Raw genomic sequence first — 26,936 nt, 5'->3', positions numbered from 1 at the left:
ATGAGGGGACATTCTGGCAGCGAGTGTTATTATAGCATCACTATGTAGCATTAGCTTCACCAGCTAACTCATACTGACAGCACCTAACACACACAGCTAACGTTAGCATCACTGCTAACGGTTAACCGTTAACGTTAACTGACGGTAACTGCTTTACAAACGTCGACAGAATAACGGACAGCGGCTCTCATGCTAACGTTAGCCACATTAGCTCGACAGCTTCGCCGAGGCGTTTCGTGTAAACACTGCTCGGTGTAAATGTTACCTGACGGCGGGGTTGATTCCCGAGAACTTCCCGGTAACTCTCCTGATACCGGCCATCGTACCTGCTGTAACGGTTCACACAGTTAACGTCTTAAAACCGAACAGTATTTATGTTTTCAGGCCGAGCAGCTACATCTTCTTCATCACCCTGAAGAGTGTCTACACAAGATAGCATAGCAACGGACCAAACCATCCCAAATTTAGGGGCGTCCGCCATATTATCTTGGCCTTTTAAAAGAAGCAGTGACAATATACACCACTAATCATTATCATATATACAACATTTTTTATATATAGCTCTATATTTTGTGTTGGCCGAATTAAATGATTAACAATAAGGAATATATCCGGTCCTGTCAGACGGACTCCCCCATGTCCCGCTGTAGTGTCGCCTTGTTGTGGGCCGTTTGACAGCTGCAGGCGGCAGCAGCAGCAGCAGAGGGAGGTGAGATGGTGCAATCCCTCAGTAACATCAGCTGCTGCTGAGGATGAAGGGGAACTCCTCCATACTGGAGCTGTGAGCTGCCTCAAACACACGTGATGTCATCATCAATTCATGCTTTATTTGTTGTTGTTTTGTTCTGTTTGTTATTTTACATGATCCTGTCTTTCCAGGACTTCATTATACTGTAAGTGATAAGAAAATAAAGGAAACATTGCAATTGGTTATATTTAAAAGGAACTGATCCATCTAGAAAAACTATTTTCATTTTCTGTTAGGGACTGTTGGTTGTTTATTGGGGAAGGACTTGTGTATGTACATTTTTAGAACCAGAAGCACAATTAGCTCCTAGTATTGCTGTGACTTAACCGTCTCTGTCAGATGTCAGACTGGAAAGTTGTTGTATCTCCACATGTTTCACATGCTGCAATTCATTCTTTGTTGACCACTGTGTTGTTTTTGTACATGACCTAAATTATTTTTTTTTCCAGCAGACATTCAGGACTGTAATGTTAGGGACTGTCATTACTTACTGTACGAAGGGGAAGGTGGGGAGTGAAAAAAGTACAAGGCATGTCAAATGATTTTTTAAGCACTGGGGAGGGACTTATGTTTTTTATTTTGGTTTAGGGGAGTGCCTTACAAATTTACATGGCTGTAACATGCCTCATGAATGACACCATTCATCACAACCAGAAACTGTAAATACAAAAACAGTTTTTTGATTTTCAAATTACTATCGGCCCTTGGACACATCATATGCGACAAATGCTTCCATCGGGGGAAAAAAAACATAATCAAGGATGCTGGCTGACAGATTTACAGCAAAGACTTACTGCTTCTGTTTAGTTTGAGTCTCTGCAGCGAGGCTGATTCAGCATCAATGAAGACAACAAACAATCCCAGGAAGCCTGTCAGACTGGATTTATTGTGCAGAGGGCAGCCACCTCATAGAGCCAGGGAGTACAAGGAAACTGATTCAGGCCAACTGATATGGAGTTTACAAAGGTTCAACTCAAATCTGACTTTCAAACTTCTGGCATATCTAAAATGTACATACTTGTGGGGCCAGAAATCTGAACACATGGTCACATGATGGGGACTCACCTGCTGTGTGAGGGAAGGTCGGCCCATAAACCACCAAAGTAAATATGTTTTGTTTTTTTTTTGGGGAAAGGTGAGCATTAGGTTTGGGGTTCGGCCCGAAGTCGATATGGTTTACTCATATGGAAGTCTTCAAAGAATAAAGGAAGTGAATGCAGTGTCCCCCAAAGTGACTAAAATGACTTTGTCTTCGTGCGTGTGCATTTGTGCAGTGTAACAAAGTAACAATACTTTAGTACAGTATTAACATATTTTTTGGGAGTATCTGTACTTCACTTGGGTTTTTATATTTATGTCAAATTTTACTTTTACTCCGCTTCACTCCCTAATAAAATCTATGCTTTTAATTCAACACATTTCCCAAATGAAGCTGTAAACATTTACTCTGCTGCATCTGAGTTACTTGAGTTGAAGGGATTGACAAATAGACGGATGAATGAAGGAATAGGAGGGAAGTAAAAACTGGATTTTCCTCTTTAAATCCTTTAAGTTGTAAAGAAGGTCTCATTTAGGTCTACAAGAGTCCATGTAGGCTCCATTTTTAAGGGTGGTGTACGTATGTTGTGATTTTACTACCAGCATTTACTTGCACTTTTACTTTCAATATTTAAGTACATTTAGTATAATGAATTACTTTTGATACTTGAGTACAGCAGATATCAGATACTTGATATATTAATAGGTGACTTTAACTTCTACCAGAGTCATTTTCTGGTCAGATATCTGAACTTCTACTCCTCTGTGGCCTCCAGATCCTTCATTCCTCACTGTGGAAACTTCTGACTGAATCTTAGTATAAGGTGTATGGGGGTCTCAGTAAGAAGTTCTGCTTCTTATGTGTGAGTAAAGAAATGCTTGTGAAGGAAGGAACAGAGTTCTTCAGTGGAGCTCACACATGACCTGAAGCATGAGGGACACGCACCGGACAAGTAGCTTCTTCATTCCAGGTTTTAATGTGGAATGCACTTCCTCCACAAAACAAAAACTTTAGGTGCCACGAGACGTGTTGTAATCAGGAAGCTTCTTATGCAGCTTGTTTCAGAGCCAGAGGATCCAGTTTCAGCTGTTATCTCAAGCTGACAAGGATCTCAGAGCAGACCTGTGGGTGCACCTGCAGAAACCATGTCACACAGTAAGTCATTCCTTTATACATTAATCTGTGTTTTACAAAGTCAGTGCAATTATTTACAAGTTTCATTTGTGTAGCGTTTGATACTGCAAGGCCTGGAAAGTAGTGGACAGAGTAGGGCTGCAGGAACGTCTTCTTATAGTTACTGTGCAAAACATCATATTATTACTTGCTGTGTGCACTCAACATGATTACATGTGTTATCTCTGTTTTTTCCTAGACGGCTTAACTAACGGGAGGCAGACGATGGTGGTCATGTCCACAGTGGAGGGGTGGCTCGCTTTGAAGGCTCTGCAGGATAAACATGTCAAGTTAACCTTCAGTTCTCTGGGATCAAATGAAGTCTGTGACATGACAGTGGGTGGTCGCTCGGTTAGTTTGCATTATGCAGATTTAAAGCATGAGATGACAGAGGAGGGCATCAGCCAGGCGATGGACGGCTGCTTTAAGTCCTGCAAAGATGGAGTCTGTACATTTCTGCTGCTGATCCAAGGTGGACATTACACAAAGAGGGAGAGAAGAATGGTGGAGATCCTGCAGGCACACTTTGGAGCCGAGGCTGTAAAATACCTGGCAGTCATCTCTCTGGAAGACGGGAAGGTTGCTGACAGGCTGGACGACGCCCTGTTGGAGCTGATAAAGACATGCGATGGAAGATACTGCAGAGTCACATCACCTGCAGCCAGAGACGAACTGCACGCTCTGCTGGAGATGGTCGATTCCATGCTGGCAGAAAACGGTGCGACTGGCTACACAGAGAGCATGCTGACTGAAGCAGAGAAGAGGAGCACAGAGGACTCAGCCATGAAGATGCTGAAACAGAAGGTGCAGGAGGTGGAGGAGAAGGAGCAGGCCTTCAAACTACTGGTGCAACAGCAGGAGGAGAGAAGAGCCCGAGAGATGGAGGAGCTGAAGGCGAAACATGCTGAAGAAAGAAAGAAGGAAGCATCTGAAAAGCAGCAATATGAGGAAAGGAGAAAAGGTCTGGAGGAGGCTGTGACGAGCCACAGAGCCATGCTGCAGCTCCAGATCAGTCCCAGTGATGGTAAGACTCATGTTTCTGTTGCTTATAGAGACTTAAATCACACTGAGTTAAGATAAAGAAATAAAAGACCTATCTTTTTCCTGTAACCCAAATTTTCTCTCTTCCAAATCTGTATATATATATGTGCCCATGGATAGATTACTGAACAGGCCCACCGGGGGCCCTGGGGCCCAAAGTGTCAGGCCTCTCCTCCCTCCTTCACCTGCAAAATGTCTTCACCTCATAATAACATGTACTGACCAGGAGGAGACTCAAAATGACCTCAAAGAGACACAAGACAGCCACAAAGACACACAAAAAACTCACAATGGAAAGGGGCAAAACAGTCACACAGAGACACACAGCAGGTGCAGAGACTCAAAGTGACAACAGATGCAAGATGACTACAGAGATGCGACACAACTGCAAAGACACAGAGAATGAACACAAAAAACCCACAAAGAGACTCAAAATGACTATTAAGAATCACAAAATGATTACATAGATTCAAAGCAACTGCAAAGAGACACAGACAGTACTGCAAATAAAAAACAGCAACTCAAAATGACCACAAATAGATACCAAACAACTACAAAGATGCAAAGCAACTACAGAGAGACTCAAAATGATCACAAAGACACACAAAACTACAACAGATGCAGAACAGCAGAAAGAGGCTGAACAACTAACAGGTCCCTGAGTGTGTTGCTGTTTCATAGGAGAGGTGACGGAGCCTTCAGGTGAACTTTGTCTCAGCTGGTGAATGTTTGGTGGCATTTTCAGACCCTGATGCAGCAGTTTCTCCCACCAGGGGGCGCTACAGTCACACATTAATATGAGCAGTGGTCACTCATCATCTACAGTACTCTGATCTTTCTGTTAATACTCTCTAACAGCCACTTGTCTTTTGTTTTCCTGCTCTAAGCTGATGACACCAAGAAGACGTCCGTCATCCTGTTGGGTCTCTCAGGCAGCGGGAAGTCTTCTGCTCTGAACCTCATCCTGCAGAGAACAGGTAATCAGTACTCAGTTACTGAGTCCAGTCATGGACCCCCTCAGCCCACCTCCTTCTGTGAGAGGAGGGAGGTGTTTGCAGCAGGGAGGCGACTCGTCCTGGTGGACACCCCCGAGCTGTGGGACGAGGACGGGGTGGAAAATCTGCAGCTGGTGAAGGACTGCCTGGCCTTGTCCCTGCCTGGACCCCACGTCTTCCTGCTGGTGCTCCAAGTGGGCCGCTTCACCCAGGGCGAGTGTGAGATGCTTTCGCACCTGCAGAAGATCTTCGGGCGAGATTTTGCAGAGCACGCCATCGTCCTCTTCGTTCATTTCGACTGTAACCAGCACAGGCCTCAGAGGATCGACGACTACGTGGCGGGGGCCCACACAACCCTCCAGGATCTCATCAGGAAGTGTGGATGCCGTTACTACGAGCTGAATGTGTCAAAGTCCCAGAATGCTCTGAGCTACCCGCAGGTGAAAGATCTGCTCTTAGGGATCAACAAACTGGTGGCTTCACACGGAGGACGCTCCTACACAGTGAGGAGGTTCTCTGTGCAGGAGCTGCAGGAGAGGAAGACTCTGATTGGAGGAAGGAAGGAGGGGGCCCTGGAGGGGAACTACTTATTAAGAGATGCTTGAGTTCTGTTCTCATGAGCAGGAGGTGAATACAATGAATGCAACATCTATATAATGTGATTAGATCCAATACAACAATCCATACCTCCGGTTTCAGTAAACCTCTTGAGGGTTACAGAGGGGTGGAGCCTGTCCTAGCTGACACTGGGTGAGAGGCCTCTTAAAAAATAAAATAAAAAAGAACTATCCTTTGATATTGTGTCAGATAAAAGTTGATGTGTGGGATCAGTCTTGCAGGGATTTTTCACTGAACTTAAGCACATTGCAAATTCACAGCTTTTCTTGTTGCTGTCATCGTGGTCTGCTTGCAGAAAACTGTCACTGGACACATTACAATTTAAGAGACTGATCTTTTTATATATTTGTAATTATGTATTTCACACTAAGCAAACATTAATCAAATGCAGATGACATGTGCATTCTGTTTTTAGAAAACTGATCCCCGGCTGACACAAGCAGTCACAGCTGTTCAACAAATTAGAAATGATTAATAAATTTGGCATTGTGGAAAAAAAACTTGGTGATGTGATTTTTAAAAGAATTATTAATATCTATGTTTCAGCAGAGAGCAGAGGAGGGAGGAGATGAAGAAGCACAGCTGCTGATTTGATTTATTTTTACTTCCTCACTGGTACGAGGACTTATCTGACAAGTTTATGAGATTCGCTCTTTGATATCTTGGTTGGCCAACAGTCACATTCTTTAACGCCGTCACTCCGACGGTTCAGATCCAACAAACTGATGCAGCTGCACGAAAACAGCAAGATGGATGTGAAACAGTCAGATATCATTACAGCAGTTATTGTGCAAGTCTTACTTGAGTTTGATCTATGACTTAGTGTGTAATAATATTTGTTTGAAAATGACTTAACTTTACAGATTAAGGAAACAAATTTATATCATTTTACTGTGATCTACAGAAGATGTTGAACATGGTCAGTGTGGTGTTAGTGTGTGTTACAGGTGGAGATGAGCAGTTATGACAAATAAAGGTGTGTAAAAAAGTTGGGAGGAGTTCAGTTTTGGCTCAGCCCCTGCTGAATATGTTCGCTCATATAAATATTTAGGTTTCTGTCTTGATGAATTTTTGACCTTCGAGGTTGGAGTCAGGCTCCCTGCTGATTCTGCTGATTTAGGATCAGTTATCAACGAGTATTTATGGATCCTGGTCATTCTACATTTACTTAACTCTGTGATGCACGGGTCTCTCCTGTATTAAATTATGCTGCAGGGATATTAAAAGAACCTAAACCTGCAGACACCATACAGAACAGAGCCATACCAATATCTATATATATATATATATATGACTCAGGGAAACGTGTGCTGGGTACCAGGAGCTGTGCAACAAATATGTGAAACAATGCGATTGTGTAACTGTCCAATCAAACAGGAGTGAATGACACAGATGTCCATGAGCTCTGCTCTGTTCAGTCACTGAGGAGGTGGACATGTTTTGTATTTACAGGAGGAACTTACACAGTAGTGTCAACTCTATTTAAAAAAAGCTGTTGATGAGAAATGGATCGAAAACATTCAGTCAGTGCCTAAATTAAGGGCATACAGTATGTGCGTATTAAACAGAAGTTTGGCTCTGTAACATGCCGTTTATCTGGAAGTGAGAGCTGTTTAGTGGCACAGCTGAGAGCTGCTGTTCTGCTTTGTGAAGACATGCACAGTAAATGGTGCCATTTTAAAATTAGGAACATTCTTGTAAATGTTCAGGGTGGTGATCTGAATCACTTGCAGGGGGCCCGCTCTCTCTCTATGGGCCCCTCCACCCTGGGCTCCCCAGTGCAACTACACTGCCTGCACTGCCTACATTTACGCCCCTGCTCTGGACAGAGGAGTGATTTGACAATACTGAAGAGGAGAAGAGAATGAGCTGTGTGATTTGAGTGAAGTGGAAAGTTTTCTCCCTGTACACTGTACAAACTATTATGACTTCATGAAACAGCTCATCTAAACCCCGACATCTTCTGGTGCTCAGACGACCAAACGATAGAATGGTTGTTTAATCTTATGTGTTTAACTTTGACAGTTTTTTCTAACAAAATGCTGTACAAAGGAAACATGTTGTTGAATTAGTTTGCAGTTTGATTTCTCAGTGCTGCACGTGAACTCCACAGTGGCGTAATGTAGTTACGATGGGCCCTAGCGCACGCTATCGTGCACATATCATCTTGTCACATGACCACGTGACACGAGACAACATCAACATATATTTTAGAGCCATCATCACTTCATATCTGTATAAACAGAAATTGCAGAAGAAAATAAGAAATTATTCAATTTAATAACTTTAATAGTTTATTTATAGTTTATGAGCATATAATGTTGTTGTAGATGCTGCTGACTGTTTTACAAAACAAAAAAGATGGATGATAATTTTGCCTTTTTCGAGGGCATATATAGCAAATGGCAGCATTAATACAGGCATATTTCCAAGGTGACAGTCTCTCATAAGGGCCAATTCTCCACCCAACATGTTGCTGGAGGCCCCACTCTCTCTATGGGCCCCTGCACCTCACTCGGCCCCGGTGCAGCTTCTGTTGCTTTGCTCCTTTTTCTTTCCTGATCCTGGCCTGTTTGATTTCATGGTGTCTGAGCATAACTGTCTGCATGACACAACAGTAAAGGATTCATTTTCTCTTTGTCATTTGTACATGTGACATATATTGTACAAGATGCTGCAGAGCTGGAGGCAGACATGTGATCAGCTGTATTTTATTGATTCTTTATAAAGTGATGTTTGATGTGTGCAGTGTGTGACAGGAGCTCTGTGTCTGCAGCTTTAGTTACAATGATAAAGGAACAACATATGAACACATCAGCTTCATCCACATGTAGAATAATGAGTGACTGAGCAGAGGCAGGGCAGAGGTGGAAACACTGCTGTGATATCTGCTCTGTATCTAGCGGCTCTGGGTTGGTGTGGTGGTCTGCAGGCCCATGGTGCTGTCGATCCACTCAGTGTAGTGTGAGATGATGGTGTAGATCCCAGGCTTCTTAATTTGGCCACACTTCTTTCCTCCGTTGGACGTGATGCCCACTACGATGCCGTTATAGAGCAGAGGACCTCCAGAGTCGCCCTGAGGGACCACACAAAGACAAGCAGGACGTAATTACATTATTTAAGTATAAAGTCAGTGCAGCTGTAATCACAAAATAAAAAGACTAAACCCCCATTTTTGGTATTAATGAGCTCAGACTCACGTCACAGCTGTCCTCCTTCTTATATGGCTGGTTGCAGGGCTCCGGACACACTCTGTGAGCACAGATCATGTTACTGGTGAACTTCCTGCCAAAGTAGTCGGAGCGTTTGCAGCGAGCCGAGCTGACCACCTCGATGACCACCTCCTTCAGCTTGTCTGGTCTGGAGCCCAGGTTATCCAGGGACCCCCACCCGGCGGTGTCGACCTCTGCGTCTGTGCCGGGGTTGGTTCCCCCCGCCCGCAGGAACTCCACCGCTTTAACAGCCTCAGAGGCGTTAAATGGACGATCCAGCTGCAAACATCACACAGAAACACATCTACCTTAAAACTTAAGAGTTCTTTGTTGGCTTGTTCCCCAAAACACAAGAAATTTATTTCAGTATCACTGACAACTGACACAAACTGTACACTAACCCAAGGCTGCAGCCATTGAATCAACACTGAGGGGTCCAAATCTGACCAGATGTAAAGTCTGAAAGAATCATCTCCTATTTTATTAAAGGAACAGTGTGTCAGATTTGGGGGATTTGCTGCCATCTGCTGGTGAGGACTGCAGATTGCAACCAGCTGAAACTTCTCCTGGTCAGAATTCCTTCAGTGTTGATTGTTGAGGAGCTGCATTATCCACAGAGTCTCTTCCTCTCAGAAACACACACACCAGCTGATTTACACCAGGAAACACTCTGAGGACGTTTCATGTTACAAATCAGCTCTGACACTGCTCAGTGCATGTGAATGTCTCTATCTAGAGTCAGTGTTTGGTTTGTCCGCTCTGGGCTACTGTAGAAACATGGCAGTGCAACATGGTGATCTCTGTAGACGAGGACCTGCTCCCTGTGTAGATATAAACGACTCATTGTGAGGGAACCAGAACACAGCCATTCTGATTTTTAGCTGATGATACACTAAAGAAAACAGACTGGTACTGATACTGACTTGCATGGTCAAAACGCGTTGATATCCGCACTCTATTAAAGGATTTTTACACCACCCCAGACTGCCTCAGACTCTTAGTTTGGACTACCTTTTGTTACATTTTTGATATCTCTGTTTACAAATAGGACAGTCCTTCTTTTTTATACATCAGTTTTTTCCTTGTCCATGAAGAGCACATGTGTGGTTTTTTGATTCCTTTTATTCTGACCCAGGGCAGCACTCACTATTTTCTTTTGGTTTTTCTTTTGATTAAATCATGTTTAATTTCTGCCAATATTTCCCCCTAAATCCAACACGCCTCACGACTACAGAGAGTAAACACTGTTAAATAAGGAACTGGAAAATATAAAATATAAAATGCACAGAAGCTTTAATATGAAATGCAAACAGAGGGTAAATATCTACAGAAAATGCAAATGCAAATTGTGCAAGGTTACATAACCAGTAAGTGACTGACAGTCCAGCAGCCTGACGACAGGTGAGTGTAGCTGCCTGTCGTAGCACAGTTTCTTTTCATTTAGCATATATACTGGGTTATATCTATTATAATAACTGCCTTACACTCACCTTAATTAAAGCGATGTCATTGTCATAATTTGACTCGCTGAAGTCGGGGTGATTGTGAAGCTCCAGAATATCAAAGGTCTGCTTCGTGTCCTCAGCTTCACTCAGAGAGTGGACGCCCAGCACCACCTTCCTCCCATTGGGCCTGTGGAAAACATCATATTAATATTCCTCAATATTCATTTTATATCAATTTTATTCAATACCACTGTTATTGTTTTACTACTGAATGATCTTCAGACATATCTTTTTATGAAAACACATATTTTTTCCTACCAAACAAACAGTCTAATCACAATAATGGACACACATTGACACATAATGCTCAGACTGCATGTTTTGTTCCACATTAAAGTAAATACTTTAAATAAAACATGTGCTGTCCTCTGGGACCAAATACCGTCACATAATTAATTTTAATTTGACTTTCTTCTTCCTCCATAACAAACCACACTGACAGTGGGGTCGGAGGGTCTCTCACCCTGTTGGCATGCAGTGCACCGCAGTCATCACCCACTGATCTGCCACCACAAAACCTCCACACTCATGTTTCATGTTCTCTCCTTCTGGCACCTGGATTGAGGCCATGTAGGGTCGAGAGTGAGGAGCCGCCTCTCTGCCGCCGATGATGCCCTCACCTGAAACATCACAGCACACAACCAGGAAAATAAACCTTCACAATAAAGTAGGTTAACATCAGTCCAACAGCTGGGTTATTAGCAAAATGCTTTTTGGTGATTTAATTTTTCTTTTCCAACATTGGAGGTACAACAACAAATCACCAGCCTCGACATATACATGTGTAACACTGGGCATATGTTATCATATTCATCAACTGACCAACAGAGAGCTCTGGTTTATCACTCCAGTCATTAACAACACAAAAGTAAACAAATTAAAAGAAAATCTTTATATACACCAGGAAGTGCGTGAAAAAACATAAATCAAAATACAATAAAATAAGATAACATTTCATGTCACGGAAACTCTGTCATCCAAACTTTTCTACAAGTTCTCAGCTCAGTGTTAAAAGCAGAATATTACGGAAATAGAAAGTGACATATTTAGAATATTACCTGTCTACATTGCAGAATAAAATCACCTTCAAAGAATCACAGAATCCAAACATAAATAAATGAATCATGAGATATTAAAGAAATATTAAACTCACTGTGTGAAACAAGGGCGAATACAAAAACGGCAGCAGCCAGAGGAAGGTCTCTGTGTGACACCATGATGTCGGCTGAACTGATCCAGAAGCAGCAGCTGTGGAGTTTTAAAGACTCCGAGACAGGAAACATAAATCAAGTGGATGTGGTGCAAGACACGAGTGGGAGTCTGACAGACGTCCTGCTCCTCGTCTCCAGGAAGGAAAAACAGGAAAGCAAACAACATGTTCACATCTTTTACTTTGATAGGGTCTCTTCACATTCTGCAACAGCGTCTTTATAGTTTATATTTATATTTATTTATTGACAATTCTTCTCGTAGTTTAGTGGATTTTTAACTCTTATGAATATTCTGGAGACGATAAATTGGCGATGCAGACGGTGAGGCGGAAGAACGATTGTAGAAACTGTTGAATATTTTTTGTTGCACGCCGTTTTGTCTTTTGTCTGTGGGTACATTTTTAGTGTGGATCCTACACTTTGTTTCATTAATGAGGCCCCTGGGAGCCTCCACAGTGTGTGTGCTTACTGACAGCAGCAGATACGGCGCAGAAACTTTCACTTTTTACAAGTTGCATAATGCTGACAGTTGGATGACCCCCGCCCAACATCATGCTCTTGAACACAACACTTACAGAGACAGGACATGTTTTCTTCTTCTCTTCCCGTAAATCCAGCAGGAAAACACCAAACACGGCCAGTCTGGAGTAAATAAGAACATCTGACACACTTTACAATGACAGCAGGTCACAACATATCATATCAGTGACTGTTCTTCTGTGTGTGGTGCACAGATCTGTTATTAATTTACTGAGACAGTGAGTCATGTGACTTGGATTTGGGTCAGACTCAAGTCACAAATTTGATGACTTTAGACTTGACTTGATAAGATTAAAAGAAGACTTGCAACTCAACTGTAATTCCAGTGACTTGTGACTTGACTTGGACTTGAATCTTTTGACTTGAGAATATATGATACCTTGCCCCCAGTCCAAATATTAAAATGAGAGTTATTTCCAGAGTGTGGCACAAATCAGTTCACGTCCAGTCATTTCCTAAATCATGATTCATTCCCAACAAGTCGACTCTGACTTCCAAAGATCTTCTTTGTTTGAACCAATCAGAAAACATCAGTCAGACTGCAGGAGAGAACTGAGGGATTTATTAAACACAAGCAAGACTGATCTTAATCATAAAAAATAACATTGCATTTTCAGAGCACACAGCCGTATTAACCAAAACCATGATTAGCTCGCTGACCATGTTAATATTAGCTGTGACTTCCTGGTGTTTGTCAGATGTCAAACAAAGTTGGAAGCTGTTGTGTCTCCTCATGTTTTGAATACTGCGGTTTGTTTTTAAGTGACCACTGTGTTGATTTTGTACATGAACTAAATGATCTTTTTTCCAACTGGCACTCAGGACTGTGATGTTAGGGACTGTTCATTTCTAACCTTACTAACTTGAAATGGTTCTATTTTGTATTTATTTCAGCTCTGATTTCTAAAGAAAACATGTCTTAAAATCACCCAAACTGTAACAACAGACATCGTGGTTGCATTTTCAAATTTCCAGTGCTTCTTGGACACGTCATGTGGGACGAACACTTCTGTCAGACGAAAAACACAAAACTAATCTGAGCTGGAAAAACTGAAACTTCATCCAAGTAACTTTGTTCTACGTCTCATTTAAAAAACAATAATAAATGAACCAACCAGCAAGAGAGAAAAACTGAGGCTTTTTCCAGCTCCAGGATTTCATCTCCAACTTTTAACTTTCAAACATCAAAGGGTAAAAATCTAATAAGTCATTCATGGCGGAGGGAGGGTCATGGGGAAATATCTGGAGCTTCAGGGAGGGTCAAAAATCTTTGTAGTTGTGACATTAATAACATCCATGGAAGTGCAAACAAATCAAAATTCCATAAAAAATAAAAATGGCCTGTAACCTGACTGAGCTGGGTTCAGATATCTGTTTCTTTGACTCACTAAAATGTGACACAACTAATTCATCTGATATCTGTGAGCATACTGAGCCTGTGCAGAGACACTGCAGGAGATGTGAAGGATTCCTCTCTGTCTTCAGCACCTTGTGGCAAACACACACACAAACCCAAGAACCAGACAGCCGACAGCTGACACCCCCCCCCCCCCCAGACTTCATTAGGGAAGTGACAAGAGATGGATGAATGATCACACCAGGAGGACCAGAGCATCCAGAGAGGGCTCCTCATCCTCTACCTGCAGACGTCAGACAGGATGCTGAAGCTGATATGTGAATGTGTTTCCTGTGTGTGAGCTGACGCAGCTCGGCTGAAGCACAGCCCCCAACACGTCTCTGTCTCCACACACAGCCGAGGCCAGGTTGAGGCCAGGATGTAATTAGCCGCAGGGTTTCTATCTGCAGCGTCTGAGCACTCACGTTGGGAAAGACTATAATTGTAGTGTTGTGAATTAAATATTACACCCTTATTTCCACCTGTCGTCACCTTTTGTCTTTTCACCTGGCGTCAGTTTGATGTTACTTGTTCAGACAAACTGCTTCTTGCTCAGAGCTGGAGTCATGAATCAGTTTGTGCTCCCAGGGCCGCTCACAGAAATGTTTGTTTAACTGAAGCTTCTCTGGCTGCCGATTGGACGCAGTAATCCTGCTGTGAACACGTGAAGACGTAAGGGCCTGGCTCTGGGAAAGGTTCAGTTCAGGCTGGTAATATCTGGGCTGGAGGTGCAGCTCAGGGAGGAGAGGCCTTCAGGAGGGTTAGATGTCACATATTTTATGATCAGTATTATTTTGTTTCTGCAAAGGTCTGTTTCACCTGGTAATTAGTTCAGACTGGATGTTCTGTCAACCTTGATTTACTTTTCCCAGAGCCACCACACTGCACACTGTACACCCCCATCCATGCACAGTCTGTATGAAGACTGTTAAAGTGATGTAAAAACCTGATGATCATCCGACACAAAAACTCAAACACAAAGTTAAATTAACTCAAAATTTTGTGAATTTTGAGTTAATTTAACTTTAAAGCTGATTTGGCCTCAGTAGTTCAAGGCGGATTAACAACACATTCATGGTGCTCTTAACATATATTTTCAACCCGGTGTCACTGAAGTTGTCGACGACCGGTGCTTAGTCTGTGTCAACCAGCGTCAGATGCTGACAAAGAAAGCCGTCCTTTCATGTTGGCATGATACACGGCCAGTCGACGTTATTGTTTAATGGTGCCTGGAGGCATGGGGGGAACACAGCAGGCCAACGTCGAAAGTTAGTCGTTGTCCCACCCACCAAGTAGGCTGAACCTTGGACGTCATATGTGGACGTGGAAAGTCCACGACCAAAAGTGGACATGTGACGAGGTCACAGTGAGGACGGCATGATATTTTTATAGTTCAATGAAATATAAAAAATGGTTGTAAAGATGCATGCTCAATGTTTTTATGTTCATGCGACAAGTCGTCACTTTCTCGTTCATTAAAATAAAAACTTGTGCTCACTTGACAGAACAAATGTGATTACAACAAGAGTTATGCTGAACATATTTATTTGCTGTCTTAACCTAAAACTGTCACAGTTTTCTGTCTTTTTACCACTTGTTCTTTTCTAGTGCACATAAGTTAGTAAAAATGAACAGAATTTTAAGGTTGAGTGCAACTTCCATTTATTTGCTTGTATAGTTAGTTAGTTTCTTTTATTCCCGTGTCATGCACCAAAAAGTGTCCAGCCCTCATGGGTTCATAGGACACCAAAAGAGATAGTTGCAGCCTTCACAGATAATTCATAACAATTCATTTAAAATGTATTTGTATTTAATTCAATAACTGTTGATGTGACAAACAAGGACAGTGTAATTATGAGACGTACAGCGTGATTACACTTGATCATGTTAAAAGTAATTAAATGACAAAACACATGACTGAATGAATGAAAGCCCTGCACCCTTGTTGTAATGACATATTTCTGTTATATCAAGTGAACACAAGTGTTTCATTTTTAATGAGAGGGTGTCGACCTGCAGCAGAGAGCTGCAGATTGGAATCAAACCCACGCCCATGCCAGGTCTATCAGGTGAGCTGACAGGTGCTCCAAGTTTATCATTTTATTTAAAGAAAAAGGTCGCATGAACATTAAAACATCGAGCACATTTTCAAATTTCAGTTAACCAAAAAATAAAAAAAAGTGCACAATGAATATGTTGTTAATCGGCCTTGAACTAATTGACTCACCTGTATAAATACACTCAAATATTGTTAACTTAAAATAAAAAAAGTCTCGTTCACAGTAATGAGTTTTGTGTGAAGTTAACATAAAGTTGTCACTTTGACAGTCTGGTGTGTGTGTGTGTGTGTGTGTGTGTGTGTGTGTGTGTGTGTGTGTGTAGACTTCACATTGAAATGTTGTGTCATGGAAGTGTAACAGCTGATCTCTGAACTCCCCTAAAAATATTAATAAATATCAAAGTTCTTTTCAGGAAACTTCCCAAAATTTCAAACCTGTAAAATAAAGTGTTGCAGTCAGTAATGTTTTATTATACACTGTATGTGGATCAGAAGACAGACAACATATCCTGTGTTTGTCAGTCAGTTTGTGTTTTGCTGATCAGCGTACAGTGTGTTGTGCGAAGCCAGTTTGATCTAATGTCAGTGATGTTTTACTGCCCACACACACACACACACACACACTCTCTCTCTCTCTCTCTCTCTCTTATTGTGGACCTGCGCTGCCCTCTGCAGGCACAAACAGGGACCACTATAAGACACAAACATTAAGAAGTTTAACATGTGACAGTAACACCGTGCTGCACAAAGCTCACATTAATCTGTCAATCTGAACCTTCAGCAGTGAAAATGCCTGAACACCAAATGTCTCGTCAGGTCAAAACCTTTTACGACGTACTGATTGACCTGGCTGTCAGTTTGATATCATTAAAGCTATTAACTCAGAAATGGAGTGATTATAAAATTAAAGTTGCACAAGTGCTTACTCAGAGAGTTTCCTAATGTCTCAGGGGGAAATAATTTCTCTCTATAACATTTCCCTGCTCCTCCACAATTAAGTCATGACTCATGTTCTCGCAATTACAAGTTAGGAGGAACACAGCAGTTGGAAATTATAGAGTCAAACTGACAAAAACATCTGGATCCACCTCCATGATGATGATGATGATGATGATGATGATGAGTTAATTTAGCTACAGAAACATTTGCTGTAACATTAGTTTTATAGGTTTTAACCCTCTGTGCTGCACGGTATGATGCCAGCTGTCATGATTAACTGTAACGTTTAAACTTGATCTAAAGAAACGTTGTTTGGTGTAAACTTCTGTACGTTACCTTAAAGCAGGGATGTCAAACATACGGCCCATGGGCCAGAACCGGCCCGCCACAGGGTCCAATCCGGCCCACTATGAGTGGACTAAGAGGTGCCAGGTTTCAGGAACAAATTAAACAACGTGCTGCTGACTTCATGGCTCCTCCACTCTGACCAGGACACAGCTCTCTGATATAACAATGAATACTTGCTGTGACCAGGTTTAAAGACAAGTTTTAATGAACACTGTGCAAAATAATGTCAGTCAGCAGCTTCAGTTCAAAAGAATCTGTCTCAGGAAACATGTGGACAAATGTTCATGTAATGACAGAGACAAGTCGACTGAACGTGGAAAAACTGAGACACACTGTTGAAACTGTTCTGATTTTTCTGAAGACGTCTCCGGCTGCTTGTCTGTTTTATGAAAGGATGAACATCTGCAGAATGTACTTATATTTCTTAACACACAAAAAGGGAGAACATTGGAGCTGATGTTCCTTACAGGATATTATGTGATGGTTTCACTGGTCCATCTGAGGTCAAACTGGGCTGTGTGTGGCCCATTAACTAAAGTGAGTTTGACACGCTCATTAATAAAATTTGATGCAATACTCAGAAAATAAGTTTCATAAGTTTGTTTGAACGTTCCCCTCAGACACAAACACTGTGCCAACAGCTCACAGAGACGAATGTGTGTGTGTTTGAGCTCACTGTATTCTGTTCTCTCCACCTCCCTCTGATCGCTGAGTATTTATATTCTTATGTGATCACTGGTGCATTTCTATGTGTTTTCATTGGCTAAAAAATAGACGACAGAACTAAACTAACTTTATACAGAAAAATACAGCCGAAGATGAATGACAGCAGGAAGCAGGCTGAGCAGTCAGTGAAGAATAGTCCAGTAAAAACCAAGAAATACACAAAACACAGTGCAGAGATAAAAGGAGAAAAAGGGGGAACAAAGATATTTATATAAAAGAAAAAAATAGACATTATGAATTAAATGTAGTGATAATTTCCTGTTTAAAATGTTCTAAGGATAAAGAGCTGCTGACAACAAACCTGTCCACCACGACATCTGAGGGAGCAGTGACCATGTTTGGTTTGTCAAAGGGCAGGTGGAGCTGATGAACCTGTCTGGTGTTATATGAATGAATCTGGGAATTAAATTTAAAGACATTGCTAAACGATGATGGCAGAGGAGAACGTAAGAACATATATTTATATATAAACACACAGATCTGTTGAATCTTCACATCATATACTGACAGAACCTCTGACATTATTAAACTAATCGGAGTTCATCTGTGGAGATAAAAAGAAAATGATGATGACTGTTGTGCATTATGCAACACAGTATAAACTGACATACACAAAACCAAAAACTGTCATGAAATGTGTCGCTTTTTAAGAGTTTGCCATGACTTAAAACTTTATTTATCCTTATAAATGTAGCTGGTGTGTCTGTGTCACTCTGCAGTTACACACAAAACACACATTAAACACACATCAGCTTCACTATAACTCGCAGCATTCACAGACAAACACTTGTCTTAATCTGGACACATTTTCCCCACAAATACAACATGCTAACGTTATTAGCACAAGTCTATGGCATTTTACATTGTATAAATTAGCCTAGCAGCTAGCAGAGATTTCCTCTGCTCATATGAAGTCAGGATAAATCACACACAGGACTTAAGATGCAGGTCTGGAGTCAGTTTGTGCAGCTGACATCTTTGGTTTAGTTTCATCCTCAGGTCTGTGGTGTTTGTCTCACTCCCAAATAACATTATGATTTGTCATCTTTAGTGATGCGTTTGCTCGCTGACATCAGTCTGATTAACTGCACCTGTGTGCTCAGCCAACCCTGGTCTCACTCTGAAGTCGTGGCATACCACCTCTTGGTCAGTGACTTCTGACACTGATGGAAAAAGCTGTCCTTTCATGTTGGCATGATGCACGGCTGGTCACTGTTATTGTGTAACAGAGTGTGAGAAGGTGGGAGGGCTGGATGAGTCCAACAACACCAGCTCTCACCCAGGAGGCCAGTGTTCACTTCCTGTACGATTGTTTTGAAAGAGACTGTATCAAACTGTCCATTTCCTGTGAAAACAGAAGTGTATTTTGAAAACAGACAATGCATGTAACAGGCTGAAGTTGACACGGCGTCCCAGAACGTCAACAACCAACACACCCAGGGTACCTTGGACGTCGTATGTTGACGTGGAAAGTCCATGACCAAACGTGGACATGTGACGAGGTCACAGTGAGGATGAGATGACTTGGCTTGTAGCTCAAAGTTTGTCAGTGATATTTTACGTCTGTTTGACTCAAGGTGCAGGTTACTGCTGACTGTCAGCTGAGCCGTCTGTGAAAGGACACGTTCAGGAAGCTGCTGCAGTGTCTTGACTACAAGTAAGGGTGCTGCAAAGAGACAAAATAGCAGCATGTGATTGATTAATATATATTTATGTATGTGTATTTGATGTAGCTGTTAAAAAATATTGTCTGTATGTGCAGATGATAATTGCTCTGCTGCTGCTCGATCAGACTTCTGATTGCCACCTGAGCGTTCCTGTTGTTGCCATGGAGATGAGTTACAGCCTGGAGCAGCCAAGCCCACCCAGCCAGGTATGCAGCGCGCGTGTGTGTGTGTGTTACATGTGTTCTTCTGTGTGTGTGTGTGTGTGTGTGTGTGTGTGTGTGTAGGTATCCATACCTGCTGATCCCTGTGTGTGGTCTGTCTGGCAGTGAACCAGTTATCAGAGGTGAGTTAACAGACTCATTTTCCACTTTATCTTTTCTACATGTTTCATTACTCTCCGTCTGTACGTCTCTCCTCAGTCACTCATTCATTCCAATCTCTGCCTGTCATTCTCAGACGCTGAGTCAGCGAGTTTATCTGTCAGTCTGTCTGTCAGTCTGTCAGTGTGCCAGCCTTTCTGTCCATGAATCAATCAGTCAGTTTGTCTGTGTCTAGTTTTAAAACTATTAACTCGTGTATTTAAAGCAACAGCCAGTAGAAACAAATTCACAGTCTCGCACTGTAAACTCACACTGCGTCACATCTCTGTTGGTGCACAGCTAAAACTAGAAACACACGATGTGAACCTGTGACTGATTCTTCCACACTGACAGGTCTTTAATTACCAGCAGGCTTCAAACTATTCACTGTAAAATAATGGATGGAGCTACTGTGATGTGGACTCCCGTTCTGAAGCCTACAGTTCGGCATTTCGGCCATCGCCATCTTGGTTTTTTGGAGCCAGAAGTGACCATATTTAGACAAGAGCACTGGCTTCATTTTCTAGCTGTGGAGGTCGCCACTTCCCTAAAACACAGACGACTACATCTTCTGTATGTGATCACTATTTTATAAAGATATTTCAGGCTGATTTAAATCAGTCATTTTCTGTTTTATAACAGGAAGAACACAGGTCTTTGTTTATAATTATTTATCAGCTGAGGAACATTAAACAAACAGATTAATACACAAGTCAGCGGCTGTTTTGTTCTAATGAGGATAATAAAACTGTTAAAGCTGTCATGACTCACCTGTGTGTCTTTATGTGTCAGCGTGATTTACAGGAGTCAGTGAGTCACTGCTGCATCAGTCTCACACACCGAAGGGACTGTTATTTATTTCAGTGGTTCCCAACTGGTGGGTCACGGTCCAAAAGTGGGTCGCAGGTCCATTCTGAATGGACAGCAAGTGAAAAAAGTGCAATGACCTGCTGTAGAGTGAACGACAGACACACAGATACCTGACAGAGACAGCAGTTAGCTTGTTGACATGGCCAAACACAAGTGTGGTGCTGAATATATGAAACTGTGTGAACTGATGGCTGAGGAGAAATCTGGACCCTGTGGCTGCTGCACCAGTTGGGAACCTCTGCTTTATCCATCACAGGACGGGTGTGACTTCTTTTATGACTTTATTTTGATCCTCTCCAAAGCCAAAGTCCATTAAAACAAGTAACGAGCAGCAAAGTCTGTCAAGAATTTAAACAGCAATGAAAAACAGTAAAAAGACTTAAATATGAATATGTTAAATATGAAGAACAGAGTCAGCTGTAAAGGACGGATACATAACAACAACAGTAACATGTAGATAATCACGTCTGTTAATGAACTAAAGCAGGAGCACTGTAAAACAACCAGATCATCCAGCGACACTTGAAGTGATCTAACGACACACACATTTAAATACTTCCTGTAACTTGGTCCATTTATGTGGGGCGAAAAAACTAAAAGCTAATTTACTGAGCTCTGAACTGATCTGAGGAGTCTGTGATGAGAGATGGATTTGATTTTTAAAAGAGAAGTGAGGCAGAAGAGGAGCTGTCTGAGCACTGCCTTATAAACAGAGAGGAGATCGTGTTTTTCTTTCTATCAGTGAGAGACGACCACCCCACACTGTGACACAGCGGACAGAACCAGTGCACAAACTTTATTTCTTTGTAAAATAAACTCACCTAAATCACGATTAAACCAAGTGTCACATCTGTTTCTAATCCTCAGTCTATTAACTGGTGCGTGTTTATCAGCTAAGGAGTTAGAAACAGACAGGTGAGATTTATAGAAGATAGATCAGTGTCATGTACGTCATGTAAGAAAGACTTTTGAAAGACCTCCTGCAGATACACTGAGGTCCTGATCTTTTAGCTTTACAGTGTCTGATGCAGCCCACTGAGCAGTGACATCACCTGGGAGCACACAGCCATGTGTGTGATGATGTGGCCTCTAACAGGGAGGAACGACTGTGAACTTTCGTATCTGGTCGAGTTGGCTCTGTAATAATTTGTGTGAGATTTAATTCAGAACAAATGTCTTTCAAATCATCATCAGGTGTGATGTGATGTTGGATGCAGCGTAGCGGACGTCACCTTGGAGATCCTGATCTCTCTGTTGTACCCGTAGATGAGGAAACCTGGGGGCCTCCTGTTAGTGGAGGAAATTTCACTTCATCCAGGACATTGTATTTATCATCCAGCTGGATATGACAGGAGAGCACCACTGAACGCCCGTGCTTGTTCTAATTGAAGGTGGTCCAGGGGTCTGTTTGCTGGAGCATAGAGCTAACTGGTACCTTTGCATTTTGCACCCAAAGTGCTGCAGGGATGCAGAGACCATGACACAGCGGCATCGAGCTCCCCTCCAGCTTCGGAGCCTTTAGCAGGGCCCATAGTTACTGTGGAGTCGATAAGCTGGTCGCCCTCTGCAACCTGTTAAAAGGTAGATATTCTTCGTTTGAGTTTGGTAACTTTCTGGCCGAGGCGTAGACAACACGCACACCCCTTGGGTGAGGTAAGTGATGATATGTCAGAGTAAGATCCAGGAGTAAAGAAGGCTTTGAAACACAGCGTAACTGCACATTTTATTTTAATTTTAATGCACATTTTCATTGCTATGTTATTTTATTATTGCTCTATGTTTACATACTTTTATTTCATTCTCTTATTCTTATTGTTCTCTATTCTTTACATCGGAGCAACAAATTACAATTTTCCCCTGGGATCAATAAAGTATTTCTGATTCTGAACTCCAGTAAAGAGCGATCAGCTAGCTTAGCGACTTGGCTAAAAACACTCCTGAGCTCGGCTGGCAGCAGTCGAGGAAGTTCAGTCCAGATCTCTTGATGTTACTGTTACTAAAACAACGAGGATCCAGACAGTTCACTATAAAACTTTGACTTCAAACTGGATAAAATAACCATTTCAAATGGAGCCTTCTGGTGGACAGACGTCACAAAACGTGCAGGATTTCCATGGATTTTAGTATTAATGTAATTCTCTCAGGAGCTGCTGGTAAAGTGACCTGCTGCAGCTTTGCTCTTAAATGCTGATACCAAACAACAGAAATGTGTTGTTAAAGTCTGACTCTGGTTAAAACATGGACTCTGTCTGTCTCTGCGTCTGTGTTCTCTGTGTCTCCAGTGGAGAGGTGGTCTTGGCTGCGTGCTGGCGCTGCTCCAGAGGAGGGGGATTACTGTTAAACAGGTCTAATCTCTGCTGTTTCCTCCATCAGTCCGGGCCCTTCTGATGGGAGCCGGTGTTTAACAGGGGCTCCACAGGACGAGATACTCTTTAACTGTAATCTCTCTAATCTCTCTTCTTACTTCAGGCCGGGGTCCCACAGACCTGCCATCCTGCACGCTCCTCTTTCTCCCAGAGACGTCTGAAAACACCACGGCCTCTACTTTCAGTCTGGAAAATACTCTTACACCTTTTAAAGGTAAGAAAATGTTTCTCCCCCTCAGGTGAAATTATTATGGTGCTTTAAACATAACCTTTATTTAAGGACTGAATGATGATTAATCAGTTTTAAGAACAACTCAACACACTGTAAATGTGCTTTAAACACTACTACGGTTTTCTGGTTATTGGTCCAGTGTGTTGGATTTCAAATCAACAAATGCCCAAAAATGGCGTCTGTCAAAATATAGTTGACATATTTTCACAGTCAGGCTCCACCTCACCATCTGCGTCGCCAGTTTCCTGTCTCCAAAATGTTCCTAAGCATGGGTCAAACTTTCTCCCATCAAGTCTGTTTTTATAGATCACAACTTTTCTTTCAGGACTCATTTTGTGTGTATAGAGTGTTTATAAATGAGACTCCAGCTGATTTAAACCAGTTAAAACACTGAATTAAAAGGTTCAAGTCTAAATAATGAGTATTTTTTTTCTGATGTTGCTTGTTGCAGAGGGGCTGCTAACAATGGTGGCCAACGTGAAAACATGAATGTCTCTATCTAGAGCCAGTGTTTGGTTTGTCCGTTCTGGGCTACTGTAGAAACATGGCGGTGCTACATGGTGATCTCTGTAGACGAGGACCTGCTCCCTGTGGAGATATAAACAGCTCATTGTGAGGGAACCAGAACCAGCGTATTCTCATAGTTTGTATGATATCTGACAAATTTGTGCCCCACGAATGATGTTACGTCCTTACTGTACAGTTACATAATTAAGATACAGAGGTTCAGGAAGAGAAACGTGGTGAGGACCAACCTTAAAATGTCTCAAAGTTCACACAGATCTGAACATGTGACTCCAGGGGAAAGTCCCATCCACCATCCCAACCTGTCTCCTTACCAGCACTCAGGACTGCTTCCTTGTTTGCTGCCGTCAGCTCGCTGGTCACATGATCTCAGTCTTTCAAAATACCTGGGATATGTACGAATGTGGGTGCACTGCTGTTTGTAGGAAAACATAAAAAGTTTGAACGAACAGCCTGTGAAAACAAAAACGATTTTTATTTTTAGCTGATTAAACACTAAAGAAACAGACGGATTATATTTCCATTCCACCTCAATCCTACATCAGCTTTAAATAAAACTGATTTCTTTATTGGTCCAAACAAAATTTAAACATCTGTTTTTACAGATGAAATAAAAACGTGTTTCAATTCAGGACGCAGACACTTAAGTTTTCATGTTTGAACACAGGTGAAAATATTCTCTGTCATGTTTGAAAAAGATTACACATTAAGTGGAACCTGCTGCGTGTGAGGCCATGATACAAACTGAAAACTCAAACGCTCACATGAAAAAAATAAACCGTCTTTACTGAAATTCATATCTGGATTTTAACTGCTGCAGCTTGTGTCAGGATTTTGTAAATGTACATTTCTGGCCTGTGTGTGACCGTGAGTGTTTGTCAGTGTTTTCCATCAGAGCTGAATCACGTGACGTTAGCTGTGTGTTTGTGCAGAATCATCCATCAGTTACTCTGAAGGAAAGGTGTGACTGTGCAGGTGTGAATGTGTCTGTGTGAGAAGTCCGTCAGTGTGTTTTCTCAGGAGCAGTAAAAACTGTCGAAGCTTCCAGCAGCTCTCAGTTATTATTCCATGTTCCCAGTGTGTGTGTGTGTGTGTGTGTGTGTGTGTGTGTGTGAACGCCTGCTCCTGATCTGAGTGCGTCAAAGCCTCCTTGTTTCCCAGGAGAACTCTGAATCCTGTAAATCTGACGTTTCTCTTCCTGGTGGTGGTCTCAGGAGGATCGCCGGGAGATTCCACCTTTCCCACATCGCTCCTTGATCCACCTGACTCCTCCTCGCCTCGCCCATAAGCCTGCCTTTTGTCCCCGGCTGCGCTCAGCGCTCAGTTTGTTTGTACATCCAGAGAGCAGGCTGAGAATGTGTGAGCGTCCCACACAGCTGAACATTGGCTGCTCACATTCCCACAACGCTCACAGCACATTCATCAGGAACATAAAGAAAAGATGGAACTGTAATTATTCATATTGATCCCTGAACTAACAACACAACTTTATAACTCTCTGCAAAAAGATCTCAAAGTCAAAAACTTAAGAGCAGGAAAAGGTTGAGAGAAAAAAGCTTGTGAGACGACACAAATATTTCTGTTCACACTTTCTTTTCTGCTGCATTTAATGTCTCTATAAGTCACAAGGTTTTTGCCACAGAAACTTGAACCTCCACACAAATAAAACCCAAATGTGACAAAGATACGATTTTATACGTCAAATCAACAAAGAAACGTTATTAAATTTACTGTTTTCTCTGGTAAAGTCCATGTCTGTGGCACTGACACATATACAGGGCATGGAGATGCTTTTGTCAGATTACACTTTATTATTAGCTGAATTAATTATATATTTTATTTTACTCAAGTTTCCTTCTTGCAATTAAAATTAAGCCACTGATTTCCCTCCAGTGGAGAAACAGAGACAGACAGAGGCAGGTGAACTAACTACTATAATAATACATGTTAAAGTATTTTATATGGTATGGTAAGAAAAGATAAGATAATCCTCACTTCATCCCACAGAGGGGAAATTAGCAACACTACAGCAGCAGAGGAAAAGAGTGCAAACAGGAAGCATCAGTAGGAAAAAATAAAGTGCACAGCAGATATAAATATATGTAAGAATGTAAAATAAGTAAACTGTGCAAAGACAAAGAGCAGTATAATAAAGAAGCATCAGAAAGAAGCAGAATACAACAAAGACACAGAATTAATGACTGATGGAAGTAAAGATATTTCACAGTCAACAATACTGATGTGAAACCTGAGTGACTGATTGTAAGCAGTAAAAAATAAAAGCAAGATATGATGATAAATAAATAAATAGACAGGCTGAGAGGCAGAATTTAGTGTAGATATATCTCACAGTTGGAATACACAGATACAGATATTACACCTGAGTGATGACTGACTGTCCATAGTTTCAGTGTGTGTGTGGTCGACTGGGAGCAGTGTTGGTCGTACAGTGTGACAGCAGCAGGAAGGAAGGAGCTGTGGTGTCTCTCCTTCACACACAGCCTGTCACTGAGCCCAGCAAGCAATAGTCGTGATTAAACGTATCGGCTATATTTAGCTCCGATTTAGTCTATCTACATGTAACCCTAATCTAGCCGATTTAATTTTGAAATTGATTAAATGTAATTTTCACCATTGCAGATGATATTCAATCACGTATGGAGAGTCAACAGTAATTAAAATATGTTTATCTCCATTTTTTGGACATGGTCTCTACATAGCCATATAATTGATGACGTCTACACTTTGGCTATGGTTAGACGTCTACCAAATTTTCACTGACAGCCCAAATTCAGCCGTGATTTAGCCTAGACGTCAGGTCTTCATGTAGATGGCTATTAGAGGTTTTTTAAACCAAAAAATGCTTGCTGGGAAGTGTCCTGCATGGGGAGGGACATGTTGTCCATTAGGGACAATAGCTTGGCTATCACTCTCCTTCCTCCCACAATCTCCACCGGGTCGAGGGAGTGTCATCTCAGGACAGAGCTGGTCTTCTTTATCAGACGAGCAGATAAGATCAGATACTGTAAGAGCAGAAACATCCCTACTGAGGGAAAAACAGAGAGAAATAAGTTCAGATAAAGATAGAGAGTAAAAGAAATAAGTAACAAGAGGTGCGTCAACTAAAATAAGAATAAAAATGAAACTATATAGAAGCATTTATGGACAAATGTTCATTTAGATTATAATAAATAATTTACTTTATTCTGACAAATTGTTGATAGTGAGAAAGCAAAAATAGTTTAATAAAAAATGTCCTTAATGTGAAAATAAAGTTGCAAAACGTGAAACTGTGTGTGTCACGTATGTGATGTAATAAATGACTGATAATTGCATAAATGAATTGGTGCATTGAGTCAGATCCTTG

General features: G+C 41.7%; 3 protein-coding genes across 3 annotated transcripts in view; 1 reads left to right on the top strand and 2 right to left on the bottom strand.

The window, feature by feature from the left end:
• The window catches only part of dnaaf9 (dynein axonemal assembly factor 9), a 30,248-nt gene extending 29,797 nt beyond the window's left edge, over positions 1 to 451 (bottom strand). Inside the window, exon 1 of the mRNA XM_049596085.1 lies at positions 266 to 451. Within this exon, the coding sequence (XP_049452042.1) occupies positions 266 to 321 (56 nt within the window). The 5' untranslated portion in view covers positions 322 to 451. The remainder of the gene's footprint in view (positions 1 to 265) is intronic.
• A 2,132-nt stretch (positions 452 to 2,583) lies between these two features.
• On the top strand, positions 2,584 to 7,738 carry LOC125900860 (GTPase IMAP family member 8-like). Its single transcript, XM_049596130.1, has 3 exons — positions 2,584 to 2,942; positions 3,160 to 3,984; positions 4,889 to 7,738. Exons 1-3 carry the CDS (start codon positions 2,933 to 2,935, stop codon positions 5,599 to 5,601), a joined length of 1,548 nt encoding a protein of 515 aa, XP_049452087.1. The 5' UTR covers positions 2,584 to 2,932; the 3' UTR covers positions 5,602 to 7,738.
• A 571-nt stretch (positions 7,739 to 8,309) lies between these two features.
• cfd (complement factor D (adipsin)) lies at positions 8,310 to 11,631 on the bottom strand. The gene is made up of 5 exons (XM_049596146.1): positions 11,485 to 11,631; positions 10,795 to 10,951; positions 10,317 to 10,458; positions 8,815 to 9,105; positions 8,310 to 8,690 (listed from the first exon to the last, which is right to left on the bottom strand). Exons 1-5 carry the CDS (start codon positions 11,612 to 11,614, stop codon positions 8,514 to 8,516), a joined length of 897 nt encoding a protein of 298 aa, XP_049452103.1. The 5' UTR covers positions 11,615 to 11,631; the 3' UTR covers positions 8,310 to 8,513.
• Positions 11,632 to 26,936: the final 15,305 nt, after the last annotated feature.

This window comes from Epinephelus fuscoguttatus, linkage group LG14, assembly GCF_011397635.1.
Source record: "Epinephelus fuscoguttatus linkage group LG14, E.fuscoguttatus.final_Chr_v1".
NCBI lineage: Eukaryota > Metazoa > Chordata > Actinopteri > Perciformes > Serranidae > Epinephelus > Epinephelus fuscoguttatus.
Note: the sequence above shows the minus strand (reverse complement) of the source record. Positions and strands in the feature narration are given on the sequence as shown.

What these genes read in the sequence shown, in the direction of transcription:
- LOC125900860 (XM_049596130.1), top strand. An exon ending in CCAGATCAGTCCCAGTGATG is followed by an intron (nt 3,985 to 4,888) that starts GTAAGACTCATG and finishes TCCTGCTCTAAG; the next exon opens with CTGATGACACCAAGAAGACG.
- cfd (XM_049596146.1), bottom strand. Translation starts at nt 11,614, where the DNA reads ATGTTTCCTGTCTCGGAGTCTTTAAAACTCCACAGCTGCTGCTTCTGG. An exon ending in ATTCGCCCTTGTTTCACACA is followed by an intron (nt 10,952 to 11,484) that starts GTGAGTTTAATA and finishes GTGATGTTTCAG; the next exon opens with GTGAGGGCATCATCGGCGGC. An exon ending in GTGCACTGCATGCCAACAGG is followed by an intron (nt 10,459 to 10,794) that starts GTGAGAGACCCT and finishes TGTTTTCCACAG; the next exon opens with GCCCAATGGGAGGAAGGTGG.